Consider the following 27777-nt stretch of genomic DNA (forward strand, 5'->3'; position numbering starts at 1 on the left):
TGTATTTACATATAATAAATAAATAAATAAATCTTGAAAAACATAAATAAAATTATTTATTGAGGACAGCATATTTTCTCATAAATACATCCTAACCTGTTTTCCTTTCTTCATTCCTCCCAGATCCCCTGCACTTCCCCTTTCTCCCAGATCCACTCTCCCTGTTTCTCTTCAGAAAGTAGCAGGCCTCTAAGAGACAACTAAATACACTATAACAAGACACAATAAGACAAAGCAAAAGCCTTCATATTGAGGCTGGACAAGGCAATCTACTAGGAGGAAAAGAGCAAGTGAAAGAGTCAGAAACACACATGCTTCCATTAGTAGGAGTTCCCCACACACCAGATCACAGTTATAACGTATACACAGAGGAGCTGGTGTAGACCCATGCACATCTCAGTCTTCCTACCTTAGTCAATATGAGCTCATATGAGACCCATTTAGTTGATTTGGTTGGCCATGTTCTCCAGGTGTCCTCTATCCCCTCTGATTTGTACAATCTCTCATCACCTTCTTCTGTGGGAAATCCCTGATCTTCAAGCGGAAGGACCCAATGTAGACCTTACGATAAGGGAGAGAGGCCCACCTCAGGCTGTGGATCTCTGTACCCACTCCCATCTGCTCCTGGAGGAAGCCTTTTTGTTGATGACTGGACCAGGCACTGATCTGTGAATATAGTAGAATATCATTAGAAATTAGTTCATAGACTTTTTTTGCCAGTCATGTTTGGTTCTTCACTAGGTCTCTGGGTTATCCAGTCTTTGATTCCTGGCCATTCAGACAGTACCAGATATGGGCTTCTTCTTGTGGCATGGGACACAAGTTAGACCAGTCACTGGTTGATCACTTCCACAAATTCTCTGTTTCCGTTGCCACAGGTGGGATAGATTATAGGTCAAAGGTTTTGTGGCTGGGCTGGTGTTTTAGTCCCCCTACTGGAAATCTGGTTACAGAGAATTGCTGGTTCAGTCTTCAAATCCTCCATTGCTAGGAGCAATTCACTAAAATCAGGAACAAGACAAGGTTGCCCACTCTCTATCTATTCAATATAGTACATGAAGTTTTAGGTAAAACAATAAGGAGATCAAGGGTATACAAATTGAAAAAAAGTCAAAGTTTGGTTATTTGCACATAAATTATCCTAAAAATTCTACCAAGGAGCTCCTAATAAGCACTTCAGGCAAATGGGCTGGAATGGCATCTGCAGTCTCAAAGTCTACAGGACATCTGTCCAGGCCCTTCTGTTTTTTAGCGTTTCCATTGAGAAGTAGGTTATTATTCTAACAGGTCTGCCTTTATGTTTCCTCATCTTTTTCTTTTCTGCTTTTAATATTCTTTCTTTGTTCTAAGTCTAAAGTTTTGATTATTATTTGGTGAGGGAATTTACTCTTCTCATCCAATGTACTTGGTGTTCTATATGCTTCTTGTACTATTATAGGTATCTCCTTCTTTAGGAAACTTTTCTTCAATGATTTTGTTGAAAATAATTTCTGGGCCTTTGTGCTAGGGAATCTTTTCCTTCCTCTATTCCTATTATTCTTAGGTCTTTTCATAGTGTAACAGATTTTCTCAATATTTTGTGTCAAGGAATTTTAGATTTAACATTTTTTTCCCTGATTTATCTATTTCTTTGGTTCTATCTTCACTGTCAGAAAATCTTTTTCTCTCTTCCATTTTTCATATTCAGTTGATGAAATTTGCTTCACTAACTAGTTCCTGTTCACATTGCTAAATTCTTCATTTCCAGGATTCCCTCATTTTGTGCTTTCTTTATTGCTCTTATTTCCATTTTCAGGTCTTGAACTGTCATTACTCATTTCATCCAATTGTTTGTGTTTTTCTGGCTTTCTTTGAGGAATTTATTCATTTCCTCTCATTGTTTGTGTTTTGTTGGATTTCTTTAAGCTATTTAATCATTTTCTCTTTAAAGACCTCTACTATCTTCATAAAGTTTTAGGGTCTTACTTATACTTAAGCTATGTTGGATTATTCTGGGCTTGGTAGGATAGCTGGGGTCTGTTGCAAACATATTGCCCTGGCTGATATTTATTGTGTTCTTCTGTTGGCTTTTAGGTTTTTGGATTTGGGATGATTATAGGTCTAAGTGTTTATTTCTGGGTTTGTCTTTGTTGTGTGGGTATTTTGTTCCCCGGTTTCTGCTTTCTTTCTGGATTTTTAGAGTGTGTTGCCTGTTTTATAGGCCTGATCCTGTAGTGTGTTCAACAAGAGTACTGCTGATTTTAGAGGATGAGGGAAGGGGTACCAGTAGGGGATGGTGTGGAATACACAGGAAGTGTGGACTGGCCAGAGGCGAGTCTGTTGCTGTTGTTTTGTGGCAGTGCTAGGGTGACCTTGAAGATTGAGTCTAGGGGAATAGAGAGAGTAGAGAAGGTGCACAGACAGCCTACCTAACAACTAACTTTAAAAGTTCCATAGTCTTTACAAAGTTTAAAAATGGTAAAATTCAATCTATTTAAAATATTCAATTTCTATAAAATCTAACATCTCTTTTCAAACTTCAAAATCTTTTAGCTGTGGGCTCTTATAAAAATCAGAATTAAGTTAAATACTTTCTTCATGAGGTAAAAAACAGAAAACCATCACAATCTGAACCAAGCAAAATCAAACTCTAACAGTATAAATAACTTAATGTCTGGGTTTTACTCATGATCATCTGGGGTCCTCCAAGGGACCTGACTCTTTTCTAGCTTTGCCCTATGCAGGCCTCCCACCCCAGGTGGTCTTATAGGTTCCAGCTAGCTTCACACTAGTCCAGCTGATGTTCTTGTTTGACATCGCATGGTATTGGCATCTCCAAAATGCTGAAGTCTTCTGCTGAATCTGGGTTACATTTTCATGAACTGGCAGGCAGCATGTGTAGAGTATTCTGTATCTAGGAAACTCTTCAGTTTCTGTGTCCACAATTGCACTGATGATTGAAAACAGGAATGGATCAACATGGAAGCCAGAAAAAACTTTCAGTATCTAGCCTGAACTTAGTATAGAATATACCAAACTCCTATAACAAGTCATTTTGTTGAACTAAGCATGGGATGCTGGGACAGCAGTTTACTGATAGTGTGCTTTATCACATAATGGGAAATGAGTGATGCTGTCTGCTTGCATTCTTTCTACAGTTCTTTCAAAACTTTAACATACCCTTAATGACTACCTAACAAAGTCAGGTTAACTATTGTACGAAGTACATAAATTAACATGTTTCTCATCATAACACAGATTGAATTTGAGTGTTTTTTACACATGAAAATGAAAGATGAGTCATATATGATGAGGTGTCAGCCGAGTTACCACAGACTTTATGCAGAACATTGTCATCCATAAAGCTTACCTCAGACTTTGGTGATCAGAATAGTACTGGGACTTCATAACATAATCAATAGGAAAAATCAATGGGATCCCAATGGATGCTAAGAGCATTTTTCTTTTCCTTGTGAATAAGAGAACTGTTAGCAGAGAGACTTGAGTGCTAGGATGACAATTCATATATTGATGATGTAATGAAGATTGTGAAGTATCTGAAGCCAATTTCTTGGCACATGACACAGTAGTAGGTTGCTGTTTTGTCTGTTCTTAAGCTGTTTGTCTGCATAAAATTATCTGTATATCTTTTGTAAATGAATGATCAAGGATACATTTTTAGGGTCCTCTCTTTCTAGATTATCTCACTTGGTATAGAAATAGAGAGTGTTTGTGTTGTTACAGTTAATAGGGAAGATTAATATAGATTGAAAACTAAAGAAGTTACTAGTGAAAAAAGTAAGTGTAAAATGCCATGGAATGTAATAATGATGAGAATGTGAGAATGGGGGGGACAGGTTTAATTGCACGATGACATTTAAAAATAAATATATTTATTTCATATTCAGATTACTGTAGTAATTTGAGTATAATTTACAAAAGACCACATGGTAAGCAATTAATGAAGCTCTATTAAACTAGGAGAAAAATCATGAAATGAAATGCTAATGCTTATTATATACAGTAAAATGTTTTTCTAGCCATTAAAGAAATGGTTCTCAACATTTAATACAGTTTTTCATGTTGTAGGGACCCCAAAATAAAATTATTTTTTGCTACTTAATAACTGTAATTTTGCTACTGTTATAAATTATAATGTAAGTATCTGATACACAATTCCTGAAAATGTCACTACCCACAGGCTGAGAATCACTACTTCAAAGTATTTAAAAATCTTTGAAATAGTATTTCACAAAGGATATTTTAAAAATATATTTGTCAGTATCTATGATAATCTTCATAAAGTCTTCTTCATAACAGTGTGAAACATAAATTTCCAACTATGGGTTTTAAATATAAGTTGTAGGGGAAGTAATCAAATGTTTCATGTATTATACATTTGGATGCATTAATAGGGGCAGTCATTATTTAGGACCTCACTTCTTCAAATTTCATAATTATTAAGTTGTAGTTGCACAATTATACAAATTATTTGATATGGTGAATTTTTATTATTGTGGGTCAAATATAAATAACTTTTTCCTTGTTGATTTTACAGCATCTTTGACTTCCTTGTTTCTCAAGCTACAGATCAGAGGGTTCAGCATGGGGATCACAATGCCATAAAACACAGAGGCCACTTTCATATTCTCCTCAGAATTGTCCGAATGAGGCTGTAAGTACATGTAAGCAAGGGTTCCATAGAAGATGGTGACTGCTGTTAGGTGGGAGGCACACGTGGAGAAGGTTTTCTTCCTCCCTGCAGTAGAGGACATCTTTAGGATGGCAGCCATGATGCATATGTAAGAGAAGATAATGACCAACACAGTGAATATCAGGTTAAATCCAACAAAGATCACAAGAAGCCTGATATTGGTGTCAATGTTGGAGCAGGTAAGGCTAATAATTGGGGGGACATCACAGAAAAAGTGATTGATGGGATTAAATTTACAGTATGATAATGAAAATGTAAAGCCTGTGTGTATTGAAGAATGTATTGATCCAATGAGATAGGAACCAACTACCATGCAGATGCAGACTTTTCGGGACATGAGTATGGGATAATGAAGTGGTTTACAGATGGTTACATAGCGGTCCACTGCCATAGCTGCCAGGAGGTAACAGTCACATGTAGCAAAGATTGCATAGATCAGTAAATGCACTACACACCCTCCAAATGATGTGGATCTGTCTTCTACTACAAAGTTTTGTAGCATCTTGGGAGTAATAGCAGATGTATAACAGATATCAACAAAAGCCAGATGTTGTAAGAAGAAATACAGGGGGGGGGGTCTGAAGTTTGGAATCAGTGTGGATAAGGAGAATCATGCCAGTGTTACCCACCATGGATGTCACGTAGATGACAAGAAACACAATGAAGAGAACACACTGAATATCATGCTGGACTCCAAATCCCAGGAGATAGAAGCTCTTGACTTCAGTCTCATTTTTTGTGTCATTGTCACTGAAAGTCTAGAGAACACTAAGAGCAGACAGGACAAAGAAGAAAATCTCAATGATTTGATTTTTAAAATATTAACAGGTTGTTCCATTTTGATTAATTTTATTTGAGTTTGCTTTTCCTGACAAGCAAGCACTCATAATATTTATCAATTTCCAAGAGTTTTTATATCTATGATGCAAAATCACTTTATAAATTATTTGAGACATTATTCATCTTAAAATGGAGAACACTTCTTAGAAAAAGTAAAAATATCTCTATTTATAGATAATGTGCTCTATACTGAAAAGTCTACAGAGACTACTAGAAAACCCTTAGATTAAATGAACACCTTCACTAAAGTTGCAAGATACAAAATCAGCATATAAAATTAGTAGTTCTTATGTGCCTAGTGAAATTACTCAGATCAAACTTAGAAAAAATAATCATTCACAATAGATTAAAATGTATCCAGGAATAAACATAAGTATGGAAATGAAAACCTTAAGACAGATTGGGAAGAATCTGAAGAATATGCTAGATATAGAATAATCTTCCATGCCACTGGGTTGGTGAAATTAATTTGTAAAAAGTTTATATTACCAAAAGTTTTCAACAGATTTAATGCAACACCCAGCAAAATTCTAATTATATTCTTCACACAACTGGGAAAAACAAAATTCATACAGAAACACAAAGGCAAACTACAGCCAAAGCAATCCTAAATAGAAAGGGCTCATCAAGTGGTATTTTTGCACCTGACCTCACTATAGAACTATAGTTATAAAAAGCCTGGAGCAGCACAAGAGCAACACATATAACAATAGAACATAAAGCCAAGGAATAGACAGAGGCATAGACCAATAGAACATAGAGGTGAGGAATAGACAGAAGCATGGACCAATAGAACATAGAACTAAAGAATAGACAGAAGCATAGACTAATAGAACATAGAGGCGAGGAATAGACAGAAGCATGGACCAATAGATTGTAGAACTGAGGAATAGACAGAAGCATGGACCAATAGAACATAGAACTAAAGAATAGACGGAAGCATAGACTAATAGAACATAGAGGTGAGGCATAAATGGAAGCATAGACCAATAGATTGTAGAACTGAGGAATAGACAGAAACATAAACCAATAGAACATAAAGGTGAGGAATGGACAGAAGTATAGACCAATAAACATAGAACTGAGAAATAAACCCATGCAGCCATGATCATCTGATTTTTGACAAAGGTGTCAAAACATTCTGGAAAATAGAGTTCATTCAATAATTTGTGTGGCTACCTGTATAAAATAAAATTAGATTCATATTTTCACCTGCATATATAAAAGTAGATCAAAGAACTTTGAAACCTCAAATGCTAGGCTAGAGAAAATGGACAAAATGTTTCCATATTTAAGTATTCATAAGAACTCTCTGAACATAATTCCAGTAGCACGGGATGCAGCCAGAAAAACTTACTCATGTACCTACATGAAATTAATAAGTAGTGCTTCTGCATTGCAAAGGAGATGATGAGCAGGGTGAACACACTGAAACTGGGAGGAAATCTTCAGTTGTACCTATGTATTAACAAGGGTCAATATATAGAATATATAAAGAACTTGGAAAGTTAAACATTAAGACCCCCCAATTGCTGAGTAATAAATGTGTTAATAATCATAACAGATGTTCTTAGAAGAAATAAAAGTGGTCATTACACAGTTAAAAAAAAATCTGTGGAATCACAAATGGCTGAGAAGCAAATCAAAACAACCCCAAGATTCTACCTTTCACCATTCATAATGGCTAAGACCAAATACTCAGGTGACAGCAGATGCTGGCATGGATGTGGAAAAGGGGAACACTCTTTCATTGTTGGTGAGATTGCATGCTGGTACAAACTCTCTTTGTTATACTACTTAAACAAGACTTCCCAAAGTATAAAGTGTAGTGAGCCAGTAACCTTGTCAGGATTTATCCTGGCATTGTATAAATAAACACTGTGATGTTGGTGGATGAGCGGACACACAGACGAAGAGTAGAGGAAGTCCAGAAAACAATATATGTAGGTGTAGCCCACTGATTTTTATAAAAATGCAAATGTCATTCAGTAGGATGCCAGGGTGCTTGACCATTTCAGGGTAAAAAATGAACTTAATATAAAATTTACATCATGAATCAAAATGAGCTCAAAATAGATAATATATTAAAGGTAATATAAGATACATGATGTTTTTTGGTTTTTCAACACCTGGTTTCTTTGTGTAGCCTTGGAAGTCTATATAGGCCAGGTTGGGGTTGAACTCAGAGATCTGCCTGCCTCTGCCTCCCAAGTGCTGAGATTAAGGGCATTTACGACAACCCAGTAATCCATTACTTTTTAATAAAATAAGATAAAACATTGAAGTCACTGAACATAATGGAGAGCTCTTAGATCTTAAATACAAAGGTTTCATCATGTTATGTAAGATGTAACAGTTGAGGAAATTTGGGCACTATAGGTTCATAGGTATAAATAAGCAAATTGAGCCTAATGAACATTTTCAACTAAACAAAAACAAGGTCAATAGTCAGAATAGACATACTACATGCGTGAAAAGATGTTCATAACTCATAGTTGAAAAAAGAATCATACCTAAGTTACATAAAGAATTCTCAAAATACATTAAAGAAATATAGTGTGAGTTGGTCTCTAACCTGGACCTATCTGCTCTCATTTTCCTATCATTTCGCAGACAGCATTACATCCCAAGCTCTAACCATTTGGTTACATCACCAGTGATGGAAAGCATCCTCCCGGTCCTATGAACCATGCTGGACTCTGACAGAAGTCTTTGCTTCGTCAGTTCCTTCACACACTGAGGAGATGTGTAACAGGTGGTGCACATGGGGTTGTTTTGCTTTACTTACACCAGAGTTGTTCCAATTCACTGACTGGAGCCGGAGCAGGCTGATTGCCTACCACGTCTCTCTTGAGTGTTTTTTCCCCCATTGGAGAGTTTATTACTGGGGCCTAAGGGATTGACTCTCTTGAGAATATGAGATCTCAGGGGCTCAGGTGGCATTGCATAAACAACATTCTCTCCTGATTTTTGTCTGAAGTGATTTAAACTTTCTAGAGATGGTAATTCATTAGATGTTATCTCTAGAAAAGATAATTCTTTTACATACTATCTGTTCCTTGCTGTTTTGAAACAAAGTTGCTGCTTATTAGGAAAAACTTTACCTTCCCCATCCCACTCCCCCACCCCTCATATCTGGCTCCTGTTACTACTAGAGAACATGGGGATGTCCCTGTTTGGGGAAGCCTCTGAGAACTCCATGGATGTCCAGGGGCTGTGTATAACTGGATTCATCTGTCACCCCTGGCAGCATTTGGAAGAATAGATTCTGTGCCTTGTACAGGCAGCACAGTGGAGATGGTCCTGGTGGTGGGACAGGAGAGCTGACCCTGCCACTCATCTGTTGGGTGGAGTACGTGCAGAGATGATACCATTCCCCTCACCACCTTTGGCAGACAGCAAAGCAGCTCACAGGGTCATGAGCTTGGGAAAAGTAGCCCTGCCCTTCATGAGGCACAGCACTTGGGAGCATTAGCCCTGCACCTCTCCTCAACAGTATAACAGAGCTGACTGACCCTTGGGGCAGGAAGAACTGGTGAGTTAGCCTCAAGGGGTAGAATAAGGGAGAGCTGTCCCTGCTGCTATTCTATGGTGAGGTCACATGGGTGCCAGGGTGATGCCCTCCCTGTCTTGCCTCTCTTAACACCAATGTCAGGAGGACTAGTCATGAGGTCATGAGAGTAAATGAGCAGACCCTGTCCCTCGTCCAGTGGAATACTTGGAGAGCAGCCCCTGTACCTCACCTGGGCAGCAGAGTAGAGGTGGCCCTGATGGCAAAAGCACAGGTGAGCCATCCTGAGAGGGTGAGAGAAGGGGAGTTGTCCCAGACCCTCACAGGCTGTAGCACCTGAAGGGCTGGGCCCTGAACCTTGACTGGACAACACAGTGGAGTTGACTTGGGAAGTGTGTGTGCAGATGAACTGGCCCCTCCTGTTGATGGCAGGGGCAGGTGGCCTAGCCAGGGCAGTGCTGGAGAGCTTGCCCTGGTTCTGGGTATATGGGAGAGAGAAAACAGTGGGCTCACCAACTTAGTTACCACGCAGGCCCAGGGCCAGGGCTCTGAAGTGGGCCACCCCAAAGTCATCATATATGAGTAGCTGGAATGCTTGAAAGGGTTAGTCCTACTGTCCCAAAGCGGTAGGATCTCCATGACAAAGAGCAACAGCAGGGTAATTGTAGAAGTCTCCATAAGGATCCAGTATGGATGGTGTCACAGAAGCAAGAGGACTTTCCCCCCAATCCATTTCATTTCAATTTCCAATTTTCTGGAGCACAGGCTTTTGAAGTAAAACCTATGATTTCTTTGAATTTCCCCCATGTCTGTTCTGTCTTCCTTTTCAATTCTGATTTTGTTAATTTGGATACTGTCTCTCTGTCTTTTAGTTAGGTTGGCTAAGTGACTATCTTGTTGATTTTCTCAATCATCTCTTTTGTTGCTTCTTTGTATTGCTCTCTTTGTTTCTAATTGATAAATTTCAGCTCTGAGTTTGATTATTTCTTCACATCTACTCCTGTTGGATGTGATTATTTCTTTTTGTTCCAGATCTTTAAGGTTTACTTTTAAATTGTTAGTATTAGAACTCTTCAAATTCTTTATGAAGGTACTTAATGGTATGAACTTTACTCTTAGTACTGTTTGCATTGTGTCTCATAAGTATGGGTATGTTGTGCCTTCTTCTTTGAATTTTTGGAAGTCTTTGGTTTCTTTTTCTTTCTTTCTTCTTATACTCCATAGTCATTGAGTAGAGAGTTCTTCAGTTTCCTTGAGATTGTAGGCTTTATGTTTCTGTTGTTGTTGATGTCTAGCTTTAATGCATGGTGATCTGATAAGATGTAAGGGGTTAATTCAACCTTTTGTTTTTTGTTAATGAATGCTTTGATCAAGTATATGATCAACTTTGGAGAAGGTTCCCTGAGCTGCTGACAAGACACATTCCTTTGTCCTTGGGTGAAAGGTTCTGTATATATCTGTTAGATCCATTTGGTAGATAGGAATTGTTAGTTTTATTATTTCTGTTTAGTTTCTGTTGTGATGACCTGTACCTTGGTGAGACTAGGGTGTTAAAGCCTTACACTATTAATATATGGGGTTCAATGTGTTATTTAAGCTTTAGTTATTTTTCTTTAACAAATGTGGGTACCCTTGCATTTGGGGCATAGATGTTCAAATTTGAGATGTCATTTGGTGGATTTTTCTTTTGATGAGTATGAAATGTCTTTTCCTATCTCTTCAATTACTTTTGCTTAAAAGCCTATCTAATTTGATATTAGAATGACTACTCCACCTTGTTCCCTGGATTCATTTGCTTGGAAAATCTTTTTAGAGCCCTTTACTCTGAGGTAATGTCTATCTTTGTTGGTGAAATGTGTTTCTCCTCATCCAGCATCTCCTCATCCAGCATAATGATGGATCCTGTTTACATATGCAGTCTGTAAGCCTGTTTCTTTTCATTGGTGGATTGAGTCCATTGATGTTGAGTGACATTAACGACCAATTGTTATTAGTTCCTGTATTTTTATATTGGTGGTGGTGGTGGTGGTGGTGGTGTGTGTGTGTGTGTGTGTGTGTGTGTGTGTGTGTGTGTGTGTGAGAGAGAGAGAGAGAGAGAGAGAGAGAGAGAGAGAGAGAGAGAGAGAGAGAGAGAGAGAGTTGTGTGTTTGAGTTTCTTATTTTGGTTCTGCTGTGAAATGATTAATTTCTTATGTTTTTTGGAGTGTAGTTACCCTCCTTGTGTTGGAGTTTTCTGACTAGTATTTTCTGTAGGGATGGATTAGTAGAAACATATTCTTAAAAATTATTTTATGTCATGGAATAACTTGGTTTCTCCATCTGGTGGGTATAGTAGTCTCTACTGACATCTGTAGTTAGGGTCTGCAAGACATGTGGCCTGTATCTTCTGGCTTCTAGAGTCTCTGTTGAGAACTCCAGTGTAATTCTGATAGGTCTGCCTTTAAATGTTACTTGGCCTTTTTCCTGTTGGGCTTTTAATATTCTTTCTTTGTTCTTTACATTTAGTGTTGATTATTATGTCATGGGAGGATTTTCCTTTCTGGTCCAATCTATTTGTTTTTCTATAACATTCTTGTACCTTTATTGCCATCTCTTTCTTTAGGTTAGAGAAGTTTTCTTCTATGATTTTGTTTAATTTATTTTCTGAGCTTTTGAGTTGGTAATCTTCTTCTATTCCTATTATTCTTAGTTTTGGCCTTTTCATAGAGTCCCAAATTTCCTGGATGTTTTATGTTAGAAACATTTTAGATTTGGGATTTTCTTTGACCAACATAGCAATTTCTTCTATCATATTTTCTATGCCTGAGATTGTGTTTGTGATGTCTATAGTTCCGGTTCTATCTTATGTTTTCTATCTATAATGTTGTCTCTGATTATGTTTTTTTTTTTATTTCTTCTATTTTCATTTTGAGCTTTTGAAATTTTATTTCCATCACCTGTTTGATTGTATTCTCCTATATTTCTTTGAGGTATTTATTTATTTCCTTTTGAAAGCCCTCTATCATTTTTCATAAGATGATATCTAGGGTCATTGTCTGCTTCTCTGTTGTGTTAGGATACTCAGGGCTTTCTATAGTAGGAGAGATGGGTTCTAATGGTACCATATTGCACTGGATTTTGTTGTTTGTGTTCTGTGCTTGACTTTAGCCATTTGATTGTCTCTGGTGTTGGATGGCTTGATATGTAGTGGTAGGCCTCTGGGACAGGTTGTCCAGTGTGTCAGCAGGCCCATTGGGAGATATCCAGAGCTGTGGTCCAGGGCGTAGAGTGCATCCTCAGTTGCAGGTAGAGATGTAGCCTGGGAGTTGGAGCACAAAAAGTATGGGACAGACCTTTTGGCTCATGGGCTTGGTGGGAACCCAGAAGTCAGGAATTCCTTAAGAGGTATACTGAGATGAGCAGGCCTGGGGTCCATGATGGGAAACAAAAAAATCAATAAATTACAAAAAATAATAACCTTTTAGTATAGATTTAAATATGAACATTAAGGAAAAGAGTAAGAGCAAGAAATTGTTCTTTAACACTGGCTTTTTTCCTCATTATGAACACATCTGAACATTTTTGCCTATGCCAAATAACCCCAGGTTTACTTGTATGTAAAAATCCATGTTCATGTATTGGTAAAAATTGGACATAGTCTTCTATAAAACAGAAAATCTATTAAAGACAAATAGATATAATGTTACAGGAATTAATTCTGTAATATCAAATTGATCACTGTTCATTTAAAGCTTTACACTTGCTTTTTGTTGTTTGCTTGTTTCTCCTAAAACTCAAATGTAAAAATAGTATCCTTCTCCAAAGTCATTTATTCAACTAGTGCTCTATTAAATTAGAATATTTCATGTAACTTTTTGTGGAATAAGATGGTGAGTTTAATTTACGTTGACTTTTGTTATGATTAAAACTTAAACTTCATGGCCACAAATGAAACTTGTTTCTGCGGGTTTCTGGGTTTTTGCTTAGTTGGTGACTGAGTGAAGAGGAAAGGGTAGACAGACTTATATTCAGATTTCCTCATTGATGGCTACAATTACAATTAGGCATCTAATTGCTGATAAAAGTGAAGACTTTGACTTGAATGCAAGAATTAATTTTTTCTTTAAAATAAATGTTGAGAGTCAAGATTAGCATGTCTGCAATTTCCCTAGTGTTTCTCATATACTTGATGCCTAGTAATCCAATGTGTCTACTGTAACTCTCGACATTATTCATCAGAACTTGAAAATAACCCAAAAGAACAACAGAGTGACAGGCACATGTTGAACATGGCCCAAGAGACAAAAACTAGCCATATTGCTGAGCAGTATTGCACTTAGTGCCATTGATTAGGCCTTTATAATGCAGAGCAACAAGATCTATGATTTGTTCCACAGCAGATTGGCACTTGATTTTAGAGTATTTGTAGTTGATAATTTTGTCTGTCCTTCCATGTGTATATATTTTATGGTACCTCCTTTCCAGCATTGTGAGTTTCTGTCTCTTATGCCACAGAAGAGGTATATTCATAATTATGATATATGTGTGGAGGTTTTAACATTCACAATAACATCATCTAATAGAGGAGGAGGGTTGATTATACACCTTGTCCAAATGAGAGACAATGTATATTCATAGTTTTCCAGAATCCCTTGTAGAATTCATCAACTAAATAACTGTTTTCTATTTTGCTTACTTTTTGGATAGTTAGGAAAATCACATGAAAAAACATAGATGCTAAAAATTTTCCATGCTCATGGATTGGTGGGGTTAATATAGTAAAAATGGCCATCTTGCCAAAAGCAATATACAGATTCAATGCAATCCCCATCAAAATCCCAACTCAGTTCTTCATAGAGTTAGAAAGAGCAATTCTCAAATTCATCTGGAATAACAAAAAAACCCAAGATAGCTAAAACTATTCTTAACAGTAAAAGAACTTCTGGGGGAATAAGTATCCCTGACCTCAAGCAGTACTACCAAGCAATAGTGTTAAAAACTGTATGGTATTGGTACAGTGACAAGCAGGTAGATCAATGGAATAGTATTGAAGACCCAGAAATGAACCCACACACCTATGGTCACTTGATCTTCAACAAAGGAGCTGAAAACATCCAGTGGAAAACAGCCTTTTCAACAAATGGTGCTGGTTCAACTGGAGGTCAGCTTGCAGAAGAATGCAAATTGGTTCATTCTTATCTCCTTGTAGTAAGCACAACTCCAAGTAGATCAAGAGCCTGCACATAAAACCAGACACATTGAAACTAATAGAAAAGAAACTGGGGAAGACCCTTGAGGACATGGGCACAGGGGAAAGAAAAGTTCCTGAACAGAACACCAATAGCTTAGGCTCTAAGATCAAGAATTGACAAATAGGACCTCATAAAATTTCAGTTTCTGTAAGGCAAAGGACACTGTCAATAGGACAAAATGGCAACCAACAAATTGGGAAAAGATCTTCACCAACCCTTCATCTGACAGAGGGCTAATATCCAATATATACAAAGAACTCAAGAAATTAGACCCCAGAAAACCAAATAACCCTATTAAAAATGGGGTACAGAGCTAAGCAAAGAATTTTCACCTGAAGAACTTTGAATGGCTGAGAAGCACCTTAAGAAATGTTCAACATCATTAGTTATTAGGGAAATGCAAATCAAAACAACCCTGAGATTTCACCTCACACCAGTCAGAATGGCTAAGATTAAAAACTTAGGACACAGCAGGTGTTGGTGAGGATGTAGAGAAAGAGGAACATTCCTCCACTGCTGGTGGGAATGCAAGTTGTTACAATCACTCTGGAAATCAGTTTGGCGGTTCCTTAGAAAACTGGGCATGACACTTCCAGAGGACCCTGCTATAACATTCCTGGGCATATACCCAGAGGATCCCCTGCATGCAATAAGGACACATGCTCCACTATGTTCTTATCAGCCTTATTTATAATAGCTAGAAGGTGGAAAGAAAACAGATGTCCCTCATGGAGGAATGGATTCAGAAAATGTGGTATATTTACACAATGGAATACTACTCAGCAATTAAAAACAATGAATTCATGAAATTCTCAGGCAAATGGTTGGAACTGGAAAATATCATCCTAAGTGAGGTAACTTGTTCACAAAAGAACACACATGGAATGCAGTCACTGATCAGTGGATCTTAGCCCAGAAATTCTGAATACCCAAGACACAACTCACATATCAAATCATTCCCAAGAAGAAGTAAGTAGAGGGCCCTGGTCCTGGAAAAGCTTGATGCAGCATTGTAAGGGATTACCAGGACAGAGAAGTGGGAGGGGTTTGATCAGGAAATGGGCGGAGGGAAGAGGACTTATGGGACTTATGGGGAGGGGGGAATCAGGAAAGAAGAAAATCATATGGAATGTAAACAAAGAATATAGAAAAAAATAGATCTTTTAAATAGGAAACAAATGAATACCTCAAAGAAATACAGGAAAATGCAGTCATTCAGATAGAGGCCTTAAAGAAGAGACTAATAAATCCCTTAAAGAATCACAAAAATTATAATTAAGCAGGTGAAGAAAATGAATAAAATAATTTAAAATATGAAAATGGAAATAAAAATAATAAAGAAAACAGACTCTGAGGGTGGCCATTCACAAAATCTGCATCTCTGGAGCTCTCTGTATAAGTTGGATGCAGTTTACTAAATCACGGAACCTTGTGAAAGAGTCCAGGAAAGAATTTGAGTGAGCTGGAGGGGTCAAGGACACCATGAGAAGACCTACAGAGTGAACTAACGTGGGTCCATGGGGGCTCAGGGAAACTGAACCACCAACCACAGAGCATGCTGTGGCTGGACCTAGGCCCCCTACACATTTGTAGCAGATGTGTAGCTTGGACTTCATAAGGATCCTGTTAGAATTTGAGTTGGGGCTGTCTCTGACTCTGTTTTCTGCCATTGGGTCCCCTTCCCTTAACTGGACTACCTTGTTGGGCTTCAGTGGGAGAGGATGTGATTAGGCCTCCTGCAACTACATGTCCCAGGCTGGGGAGGTACACAAAGAGCAGGGAAGGCACTTTCACTTCTCTGAGGAAAAGGGGAAGGAGTAATAAAGGGAAGAAGAATTTGTAAGTGTTGGACTGGGAGGATAGGAAAGATAGAGGTGGGGATGTGATCAGGATGTAAAATAAATAAATAAATAAATAAATAAATAAATAAATAAATAAATAAATAAATAAATAAATAAGAAAGTACAGTTATATATGAGGTTGTAAGGCTGGAACTCTAATGAATGAGGACTATGTCCTTATAAATTATATAAACACGTTCTATTTCCTTTTCTTCTTTTCCTTTGCAGGTGAACTTACCATGGGAAGTTTTCAGTCTCCATCTCAGAAGTGAACCCCTGCCAGAACCTAATCACATTGATGTCCTAATTTCAGGCTTTTACTCCAGATCTGTGAGGAACAAATTTCTGTTGCTTAGAAACAACTGTGGCTATAGTAGCTTGTTATAGCAGCCCAGACTCTCTGAGACTGAAATTTTTACACAGAGTGAAGGGCATCTGTTTCAAGTGTTTAAAAATAGGAAAACAGCTTTGGAAGTGGGTAGTGAATAGATGCTGGATGAATTTTGAGGTGCTGCTTGAAAAAGTAAAATGATTCACACCAGGGATGATAGAGAGAGATATATAGAAATTTTATTTAATCTTGGAGTTTAAGAAATCATGTATTGGTAGAAAAATGATGGCTATGATGCTCATGAAAAAGTGCCTCAATATGAGTTTGAAAGGCAGAATTTTCATCTGAAGAAATTCGGATGGCCGACAAGCACCTTAAGAAATGCTCAACATCATTAGTCATTAGGGAAATGCAAATCAAAACAACCCTGAGATTTCACCTCACACTAGTCAGAATGGCTAAGGTTAAAAACTCAGGAGACTGCATTTGTTGGCGAGGATGTGAAGAAAGAGGAACATCCCTCCACTACTGGTGGTATTGCAAGCTGGTACAACCACTCTGGAAATCAGTCTGGCGGTTCCTCAGAAAACTGGACATGACACTTCTGGAGGACCCTGCTATACCACTCCTGGGCATATACCCAGAAGATTCCCTGGCATGCAATAAGGACACATGCTCCACTATGCTCATACCAGCCTTATTTATAATAGCCAGAAGCTGGAAAGAACCCAGATGCCCCTCAATGCACGAATGGATACAGAAAATGTGGTATATATACACAATGGAATACTACTCAGCAATTAAAAACAATGAATTCATGAAATTCTTAGGCAAATGGTTAGAACTGGAAAATATCATCCTAAGTGAGGTAACCCAATCACAAAAGAATACTCATGGAATCCATTCACTGATAAGTGGATATTTATTAGCCCAGAAGCTCTGGATACCCAAGACACAAGTAGCATAACAAATGACTCCCATGAAACAGTAAGGAGAGGGCCCTGATCCTGGAAAGGCTTGATCCAGCATTGTAGGGGAGTACCAGGACAGAGAAAAAGGAGGAAGGTGATTGGAGTATGGGTGGAGAGAAGAAGGCTTATGGAACATATGGGGAGGGGGGAACCAGGAAAGGGGAAAGCATTTGGAATGTAAACAAATATTTAGAAAATTAAAAAAAAGAAAAAAAGAATTCATAAATCATGATCTGCCATCATGAGTTTATCGTAGCTGAGGTCTAGGTACTTCGAAGTCTTCATCATTGGATATATTCAACTCATCTTGACTATATGAGTGTGCATGCCTTGTTTATTGGTGTTGAAAGCTGTGTAAAGGGGATGAATAGATGGCTAAAGAGCTGGAGCGCTGGTTGCTCTTCCATAGAAACTGGGTTTGCTTTTCAGCACTGACATGATACTTCATAACCTTCTACAGTGACAGTCCCAGGGGGGAATTAATGCTTTCTCCTAGTATCTCTAGACAACATTTATACCTGTGCTTCATAGACACACATTAAGGCAAAAATGTTCACACATATAAAAATTTAAAAACTAGATTAAAGCTCAACTAGTAAATTACTGAAAAATAAACATAGGGGGTATAATAATGAGTATTTTTTCTTAAGAGACATTAAATGGCTTGGGTTTTGTATATGTATCTATGGCAGGAATATCATATAATTTAATCAAAGTGTCTCCTGAAGAACAATTTACTTTGAGTGACAAACTACTATTTTTCAGTCAATGTTTCCTACATACTGATGTGAGGTACAATATGGTACTACAGCTTTTCTGCTAATGGTTGATTTTGACTCCCAAGAATTCCTTGATTCCACTGGAATTCCCATCAAGTTTCTGTAGTTTACAGTGATTTATCTAAGCAAAAGAGATTCATATGCCCTTTAAAGTGGATTTTACCAGTAAGTTTTTAGATGTTTTCATTTAAAAATTATCTCTATTGGAGATAAATAGGATATGCTCCCAGTAGTTCCTTTCCCAAAGATGGAGATAAATAAATTAAGAGGATGGTTAATAACATAAATAAGTACTTTCAAGTATCAGGGAAAGTAATAAATGTGTAAATATAGAGCAGAGATGATAGTTTGGGTAAAGGATGTTTTGTAGATAGGAAAATTTATTTAAAATCAAGATTATTTGCAATAATTTGAACAGAACTGGCAATGGACATCATTGTAAATAATTTAAAGAACTGTTTAAAGAATGAATATATAGAACCATTAATTTTGATAATGACAGTATATAAGTAGAGATTTTCTATTTTCTTAAATACATTTTTAATAAGAAGTTTTGAGGCATACATTTCCTTCTTGGTATTTGAATAATCTCCATGAATATACTTCTCATCAGAAGTGTGAGATGTTTTCAAATGTTCTAGGGATGAAAGGGTCTCTGGACATAACTTCAAAGATCAATGTTTTCAGTTTCTGAATTACTAAATGTGCTACAGTTACGGTTTGTGGATATTCTAGATGAATAGTAAGTAGTCTGCTGGATAGTATGATGTACTGAATGTTAATATAGCATCTTTGAACTTTTTTTTTTTTTTGGAGACAGGGTTTCTCTGTGTAGTCCTGGCTGTCCTGGAACTCCCTCTGTAGACCAGGCTGGCCTTGAACTCAGAAATCCACCTGACTCTGCCTCCTAAGTGCTGGGATTAAAGGCGTGTACCCCCACGCTAGGCTTATTTCCTTTTTTTTAAGCTATAAATCAGAGGATTCTACATGGGAATCACAATGCCTTAAAACACAGAGGCCAGAATTTCACTTCAATATAAAACAAAATATTTTAAAAAACAAAATATCGAAAATTTCATTTTGACATACATAGAGAACTGCACACACAATGAAGTGGGATTTAGCTCATGAGTGTTCTGATTTCAGATGTGGAATCCAATCAGTGTACTGAAATACTTTTACAGCAGAAAGAAGAAAAATAATCAAATAAATTTATGGATAAAGACATTTGGAAAATTTCAACACTTCTTTACTATTGTAAACAAAACCTTCTAATATTAGTTCTTCCTCAGTGAAAAAAAGTCTACAGCAATTACCAGTGATGATTAGAGCACAAATGCTTGCCTCCTAAGATCAAGATTGAGGTGACTATCCTCAGTACTGTCCTGATATTCATCATACTTCAGAAAGTTCTATTCAGTAACACATTTCAGAAACTACAAAACAGCACTGTCCTACTTGCAAAAATATACAATGCTCTATCTTAATGAGCTGAAAAAATTTCACAATAAAGGTGACCATATGAACAACAATAGCATTTCTATATTGGCAATAGAGTGACAGGAATTGAGACTTAAAATATATCTTTACCAGTAGCCCCCCCCCCAAAAAAAATAACTATTTAGGTACAAACATTATAAAATATACATAAGATTACTATACAGAAAATTAGAAAATATTGATAAAAGAAATAATAAATCTTGAAAAGGAACACTGTTCATTGTAGTAGCACTCAACAAAATGAAATGTCAGTCTTCTCAACTGCTGAAAAGATGTGACCGTGCCTATTAATTTTCAGGCATTATTGAAAAATTGATGGTGAAGAGAATAGTTAGTTAAAATATCTAAACAAGTTAATAAAAAAGAATTAAGTATATGAATTGGGCCCCTCCCCATGTCCAAGACCCTACTGTTTGGGTTTCCAAACCTGGTGGCTGCTTGTCAAGGACTGCCAATATGTGGCTATGTGGTATTTATGCCCTAGTAGAGTATTTACTACAATTATTCTGCAAAATTGAAATAGTACTAAAGGAATTCCCAATGAATTACCATTTCACCCTTCGATTAATGCCACCCTCAACTGTTATGAGAGAAGCTACTTTATTCAGTTGATGGCAATTAACATAGAGACCCTCAAATTGTCAAGGGCCAGAGAATGAGAGATTGCAGAACTCTCAGCTCTAAATAGCCCATCTCTGCAATGACCTCTCCTTCTAAGGCACAGGGATTGTCAAGAAAAGGGGTGGGGGTTTTTTCTTGATGATCCATGAGCCACAGAAGGAGAGGTCATTGGACCCAACAGGGAGGACTTTAGCTGAAATACCAAACAAAGGGGAGATAGAACTTGTAGATGCCATATCCAGGGGATAGGCACAGCCCCCAGTTGAGGGACGGTGCCACCTACCCACCTCAAAAATATTAATAAAGAATTCCTCCTGTCAAAAGGAAATGCAGGGACAAATAGTAGAGTAGAAACTGAAGAAAAAGCCATCCCCCACCTGGGGGTCCATTGCATATGCTGACACCAAACCCAGAAACTATTGCTGATGCCAAGAAGTGCTTAATGACAGGATCCTGGTATAACTATCCCCTGAGAGGCTCTGCCAGAGCCAGACCAATACAGAGGTGGATGTACACAGCCAAACATCAGACTTAATGCAGGGACCCCATTGTAGAAATTTGGGTAAGGATTGAAGGAGCTGAAGGAGTTTGAAACCCCATAGAAAGAACAACAATATCAACCAACTAGACACCCCTCCCCCAAAGCTCCCAGGAAGTAAACCACCAACCAAAGACTATACATGGAGTACCCATGGCTGGATATGTATTAGAGGATGGCATTATCTGGCATCATTGGGAAGTGAAATCCTTGGTCCTGTGGAGTCTTGATGATAGGCCTCTGAGGCAGGAGTTGGTGGGTGGGTTGGGGAAGCCTTTATAGAAGCAAGGGGGATAGAGGAGGGGCTAGAGGGCTTGTGTGTGGGGGGAACTGAGAAGGGGGATAACATTTGAAATGTAAATGAGTAAAATAACCAATTAAAAAAGGGGGGAAAGAAGGTAAAATACAAAAAAGGAAAGAAAGAAAGAAAGAAAGAAAGAAAGAAAGAAAGAAAGAAAGAAAGAAAGAAAGAAAGAAAGAAAGAAAGAAAAAGGGTGCAAAACTGTTTTTAGGTCACAAATGACAGTTGCCTGTGTGAACTAACGGAGTTGTGATACAGAAGCCAGACAACATCCCAGCATGGAGGCAGGAGGTGGGCATGAAGCCAACTCTTAGTTGAAGAGCTATTGGCAAATTGATGGCTCCTGAGAGAGGGACTGCTAGTTTTCTTTATGGGTGTGGCCCCTGGTAGGTTGACCATGCACCAGTGGATGACTACACATCTTAGTCAGGGTTTCTATTCCTGCACAAACATCATGACCAAGAAGCAAGTTGGGGAGGAAAGGGTTTATTCAGCTTACACTTCTGCATTGCTGTTCATCACTAAAGGAAGTCAGGACTGGAACTCAAGCAGGTCAGGAAGCAGGAACTGATGCAGAGGCCATGGAGAGATGTTCCTTACTGGCTTGCTCAGCCTGCTCTCTTATAGAACCCAAGAATACCAGCCCAGAGATGGTACCACCCACAAGGGGCCCTCACCCCCTTGATTGAGAAAATGACCCACAGCTGGATTTCATGGAGGCACTTCCCCAACTGAAGCTCCTTTCTCAGTGATAACTCCAGCCTGTGTCAAGTTGACACACAAAACCAGCCAGTACAACATACAAAAGTATTTGGGTAACAAGTGGATTTAATGAACTGGACTGAATGAGTTTTACAAGGTGTATGTGTGTGTGTGGGCAAGATCAGTAAGAAAAGAGGTGGATTTTGGAGGAGTTGGGTGAGAGGTAAAATGTTAAAAATATATTGCATGAAATTCTCAACAAATGATTACAAAATGAAGAAAAATGCACGTAGCACTCCACTTGCTTTCAGGACCTTTTTTTTTGTTAAAAAATTGTCACAATGGTAATGATCACTCCAACACTGGAGGGATAGACTCACAATGAAAGCACACTAGGGATCCCAAGAGTAAACTGAACACTGGTGCATCCATTAGTTTTTGATTAAGATGCAAAATCATTGAAAAAATGATACTGCTAGATTATTTGACTATCATTAGGATGATGATGTATGCTCAATTCAAACAATATACCACATAAAAATAACTCAAAATATACAATATGTTTAAATCCACAAATACAGTCATGAAACATAAGAGTAGGGAAACAGTGTCCTGCAGCTATTGAAGAGTTATTTTCCATGATGTGCAAAGTAAAACAGATAAATGAAAATAAACAAATACACTGAACTCTCAAAATTTAAAGTTGTACTTTGTTAAAAACCTGATTAAGAAAATGAAAGCCTTAATGCAGAGGTGATGAAAAAGGTTTTATATCTAAACCAAATAAACAAATATCACACAAAGAATAAAAGAAAAACTGAATTAGAAAGTTGAAAAAATATGAAAAGACTATTTAACCATGTATGAACATATGAAAACCACTCAGGCTTTATTAGCCATTGAGAAGATCTGAATTATGAACATGATGGAATATTATACTAAGCATGATGAGCTATTGCTGCTCAGCCATCATCACTGCTAACATAAAAAGAGTGGTAAAGCTAAAGCTGGCAAAGACTTGGAGCTATGGGTCTTTTATAGATTGTTGTGGGCATGTGAAATGTCATAACTATTCTACAAAAAATAACTGGGAAGTGTTTAATGAATCCAAACATACAGTCCAGTCCCTGTACTCATAGCAATTTTGCTTACACAAAACTTATGCTTATGTCAAAATGTGCAAAACATTTCAAAAAAGCTTCATTGGCAATAATAGAAAACTGTCAACAGCTAAAATGTTCTTTAGCAAATTGTTGGTTAAACGAATCTCATTATATTACACTGTGAAAGAGCACTTAGAATTGGAGAGAAAGAAACGTGGACAATCGGTGACTCTCCATGGCGATATCTAATTTGAAAAGGTCCTATTGTGTATGGTTTTACTTATAATGTCATCAAGATGGCAAGATTTTTAAGATAAAGGCGAGACTAGTGATTGACTTGAATTAGTACTAGTATGTGATTGGGGTGGTGTGCTTTTAAGTGTCGGTTAGTAGAAAAGCACAGAGCCAGCTGTGCAGAAATGCAAGCATCAAGCAAGCAAATTTATGCAAACTTCTCAGCATAGGACAGGCACTGAGCTCAACCAAATGGCTGTGATAACATATGCCAAACTGAATAGTTGACTCAAGTATGTTTTCTTTACCTTCTTTCCCTGGAAGAGCTCAGCCAGATGAAAACAAACCCCTTCAGCCATGATGGAGCGCATCCTCTGGGCTTTGGTGAGACATCCTGGGACTCTGCTTCTCTTCCATTGCGTTCTGTTCACATTGCAGTGATCACAACTGATGCAGAAAAAATGACACTTTTTTGTTGTTGTTTTACTTACACTGGTGTTGCTTCCAGATTTTCTCTCTGTTGATGGTTGAGGTGACTGTCAACTAAAGCTTCTATGTTTCTTCCTCATCAGGGAGTTTATACTTGAGGCCTAAGGGATCTATACTCTCTTGACAATCTGAGGTCTCTAGGGCTTACTAGGAATCGGATAAACAATAATCATTAGTGATTATAAAGTTAGCACATGTTAATCATAATAAAGGATTTCATTATGATAATTTTTTATAAACATATAGTATATTTTGATTGTTCCCTGTTAACCTCTCTTTCCCCCTCCCACTCCTTTCATTCCTCTTTATTATTTTTTTACATTTTGTCACTTTAAATGTGTTTATTTATGTGTTTGTGTGATTGTGTGTGTGTGTGTGTGTGTGTAAAGGTGCACATACCTGTGAGTGAGAAGAGAACAAAATGAGGTATCAGATCCCTTACAACTGGAGATACAGGTGATATAGGACTCCCAGCTTGTTATGAAAATGCAAGGATCTGAACTTGTCTCCTTAGGAGCAAGTGCACCTAACTGCTGAATCATCTTTTGCCCCTAGCTTGGTTTTTGACTAGTGCATTTTTTTTCTGTATAGGGCCTTTTATTTAATGATAGTTTATGTCTAGAGGACAATTCTTTCTCATGCTTGTCTTTAACAGTAGCTCATTATCTATAATTATGAATCAGGTTCAGAATCCTTTCATATTGCTCAAGGGTCTGTATTTATGAAGCTATCAGTGTAGAGATAAAATACTTGTGAATGTAATCAGTGAAAAGAGATCAATATCTAATCTATCAAATGTTTCCATTTGGTCCCCAATGTGATAGAAAGAGAAAGTCCTTTTTAAAATCACATTGACTATTTATATTTATTTTTAAAATTACATTTTTTCTTCTTTCATTCTACCTTAAAAAAATTCTGTGTTTTTTAAATTAAGTTCTAGGGCAAGACCCTACTTTTCCCACCTGCACTTAAAAAATACCTCTTTTGTGATTTTAGTATAATTTCATAATTTCTCCTTCCATTTCACCCTTCAAAATTTTCCATGTATCCCTCAGTGAATTTCTATAGATATTAATAGTATTGACAAGCATTATCTACAAAACTTTCTTAAATGCACAGTAGTGTTTTTGTATTTTATTAGATATTTCTTTATTCAAATTTCAGATGTTATCCCCTTTCCTGGTTTCCCCTACAAAAACACTCTATCCCATGCACCTCCCCCTCCTCACTAACTTACTCACTCCTCCTTCTCTGTCCTGGTATTCCCTTATACTGGGGCATCAAGCTTTCTCAGGGCCAAGGGACGGTCCTCCCTTTGATGACCAACTAGGCCATCATCTGCTTGATCTTCATTTGGTCTGTGAATTCTATCTTGGGTATTCCAAGCTTCTGAGTTAATATTCACTAATCAGTGAGTGCATACCATCTGTGTTCCTTTGTGATTGGGTTACCTCATTCAGGACGATATTTTCTAGTTCCATCCATTTGCCTAAGAAGTTCATGAATTTATTGTTTTTAATAACTGAGTAGTACTCCACTGTGTAAATATACCATATTTTCTGTATCTATTCCTCTGTTGAGGGACATATGGGTTCTTTCTAGCTTCTGGCTATTATAAATAAGGCTGCTATGAACATAGCGGTGCATGTGTCTTAATTACATGTTGGAGAATCTTCTGGGTATATGCCCAGGAGAGGTATAGCTGGATACTCCAGGAGTACAAGGTCCAATTTTCTGAGGAAATGCCAAACTTATTTCCAGAGTGGTTGTACCAGCTTGCAATTCCACCAGCAGTGGAGGAGTGTTTCTCTTTCTTTACATCCTCACCAGCGCCTGCTATCGCCTGAGATTTTGATCTTAGCCATTCTGACTTTCTGGATTCTGTCTTCTATCTCTTGTATTCTGTTGTTGATGCTTGCATCTATGATTCCTGATTTCTTTCCTAGGTTTTCTCCTTCCAGAGTTGTCTTCCTTTGTGATTTCTTTACATATTACATATTGACATATGTAGCACTAGTTCATAGCTGACCATGGTTTTAGTTGTAAAAATGACTATTAATGCTCTGTATATATTAATTAATGTTGGAATTAATAAGGTAGCAGTTATTCTTTAACCAGCTAGTCCTCCAAATAACCAAACAGATATATTTTTAATATTTCAAAGCTTAGGCCTTAGCTGGGAAGACTCTACTAGCTTATTTAATTTAACTCTACCATCTATCACTATTCAGCCACATGGCTAGGTAAACCTTCCAGGTCCTTAGTCATGTCTGTCTTCCCTCATATCTCCTGGTAAAAAGGTTTTCCTCTTTCTTTTTCCCAGAGTTCCTTTCTCCATCCTAGGAAGTCCTATCTAGTTCTATGCCTAATCATAGGCTTTAGATTTTTTATTGACCAATTATCTTGGGGAGCAAGGTTTGAACAGCTGAAGCTGGTATAAATGAGAATTTTCTTTTGGAGCAACCAGATCTAAGGGTACAAAATTTAGGATTTGAATACTTAACATAAGAGCACCAGACCAACCCCAACATTCAGTTTCAGAATTATTACATTGTAGAAACACATGTCCATGAGACAATTTCATGGTCTCTATATCAAGGATTTGATTTCAGTCTCAAGATCCTTCTGCTCATTGCTTTAAAACCTTCTTTGACTTCCTTGTTTCTCAAGCTATAGATCAGAGGGTTCAGCATGGGAATCACAATGCCATAAAACACAGAGGCCACTTTCATATTCTCCTCAGAATTGTCCGAATGAGGCTGCAAGTACATGTAAGCAAGGGTTCCGTAGAAAATGGTGACTGCTGTTAGGTGGGAGGCACACGTGGAGAAGGTTTTCTTCCTCCCTGCAGTAGAGGACATCTTTAGGATGGCGGCCATGATGTATATGTAGGAGAAGATAATGACCAACACAGTGAATGTCAGGTTAAATCCAACAAAAACAATAAGTAGCATGATATTGATATCAATGTTGGAGCATGAAAGACTGATGATTGGGACAACATCACAGAAAAAGTGATCGATAGTTTTGGAATTACAGTAAGACAATGAGAATGTAAATCCTGTGTGTACAGAGGAATTTATTGATCCCATGAGATAAGAAAAAGCTACCAACTGTATGCAGACTTGTCGAGACATGATTATGGGGTAGCGAAGGGGTTTACAGATTGCCACATACCTGTCCACTGCCATAACAGCAAGGAGGTAACAGTCACTGGTTGCAAATGTGGCATAGACCAACAATTGTATTACACACCCTGCATATGATATAGAACAGTCTTCTACCATGAAGCTCTGTAGCATCTTGGGAGTGATGGCAGATGTGTAACAGATATCAACAAAAGCCAGATTTTTTAAGAAGAAGTACATGGGGGTCTGAAGTCTGGAGTTAGTGTTGATGAGGAGGATCATCCCGGTGTTACCCACCATGGATGTTACATAGATCACAAGAAATACAATGAAGAGGATACACTGAGTATTTTTCTGAACTGCAAATCCCAGAAGATAGAAGTCAGTGACTTCAGTGGCATTTCTTTGTGTCATGGCTATCAAGAATCTGAAGGAAACCCAGGCAAGAGATAAAAATTAGGACTTCTTGAAATCAAAGGATTCTGATATTTCATGTTACTTTCTTAAAAACTTTTATTCATTATATATATATATATATATATATATATATATATATATATATATACCTAATGTATACATGCACACCACCTGAAGAAGTGTCAGTGTATCCTCAGAACTGGAGTTATAAATAGTTGTGTACAGACCTGTGAATGCTGAGAACCTAACCCAGGTCTTCTGTAAGAGTAGCAACTACTACTTAATGCTGTGTTCTTAGTCCCATTACTTTTTTGACCTAGATGTTCATGATAAATACAAGCAATTTTGATCTGTATGTAGGATAAGAGGCCATTACCTGGTCCATGTATTTGAGCCTGGAATTCATTTTCAAATAAAACATAGCAGATATGATAGAAGAATGCGGATTTTTAATATACAAATCTAAAAAAAAAATCTAGGTTGACATAACTTTTTCCTATAGTAAGTTTTTATGTTTATATAATTTAATATGAAAATTTTATTTTGT

The 27777-nt window shown here is 37.5% G+C and overlaps 1 protein-coding gene and 1 pseudogene across 1 annotated transcript; both read right to left on the reverse strand.

Annotated features, from left to right (window-relative positions):
• Positions 1-4490: 4490 nt before the first annotated feature.
• LOC127684788 (olfactory receptor 5AK2-like) lies at positions 4491-9327 on the reverse strand (annotated as a pseudogene).
• Positions 9328-26279: 16952 nt separating this feature from the next.
• On the reverse strand, positions 26280-27227 carry LOC127684229 (putative olfactory receptor 5AK3). The gene has a single exon (XM_052181185.1). It carries the CDS (start codon positions 27225-27227, stop codon positions 26280-26282), a length of 948 nt encoding a protein of 315 aa, XP_052037145.1.
• Between the last annotated feature and the right edge of the window lie 550 nt (positions 27228-27777).

The sequence above is a fragment of the Apodemus sylvaticus genome, chromosome 5 (assembly GCF_947179515.1).
Source record: "Apodemus sylvaticus chromosome 5, mApoSyl1.1, whole genome shotgun sequence".
Lineage (NCBI taxonomy): Eukaryota > Metazoa > Chordata > Mammalia > Rodentia > Muridae > Apodemus > Apodemus sylvaticus.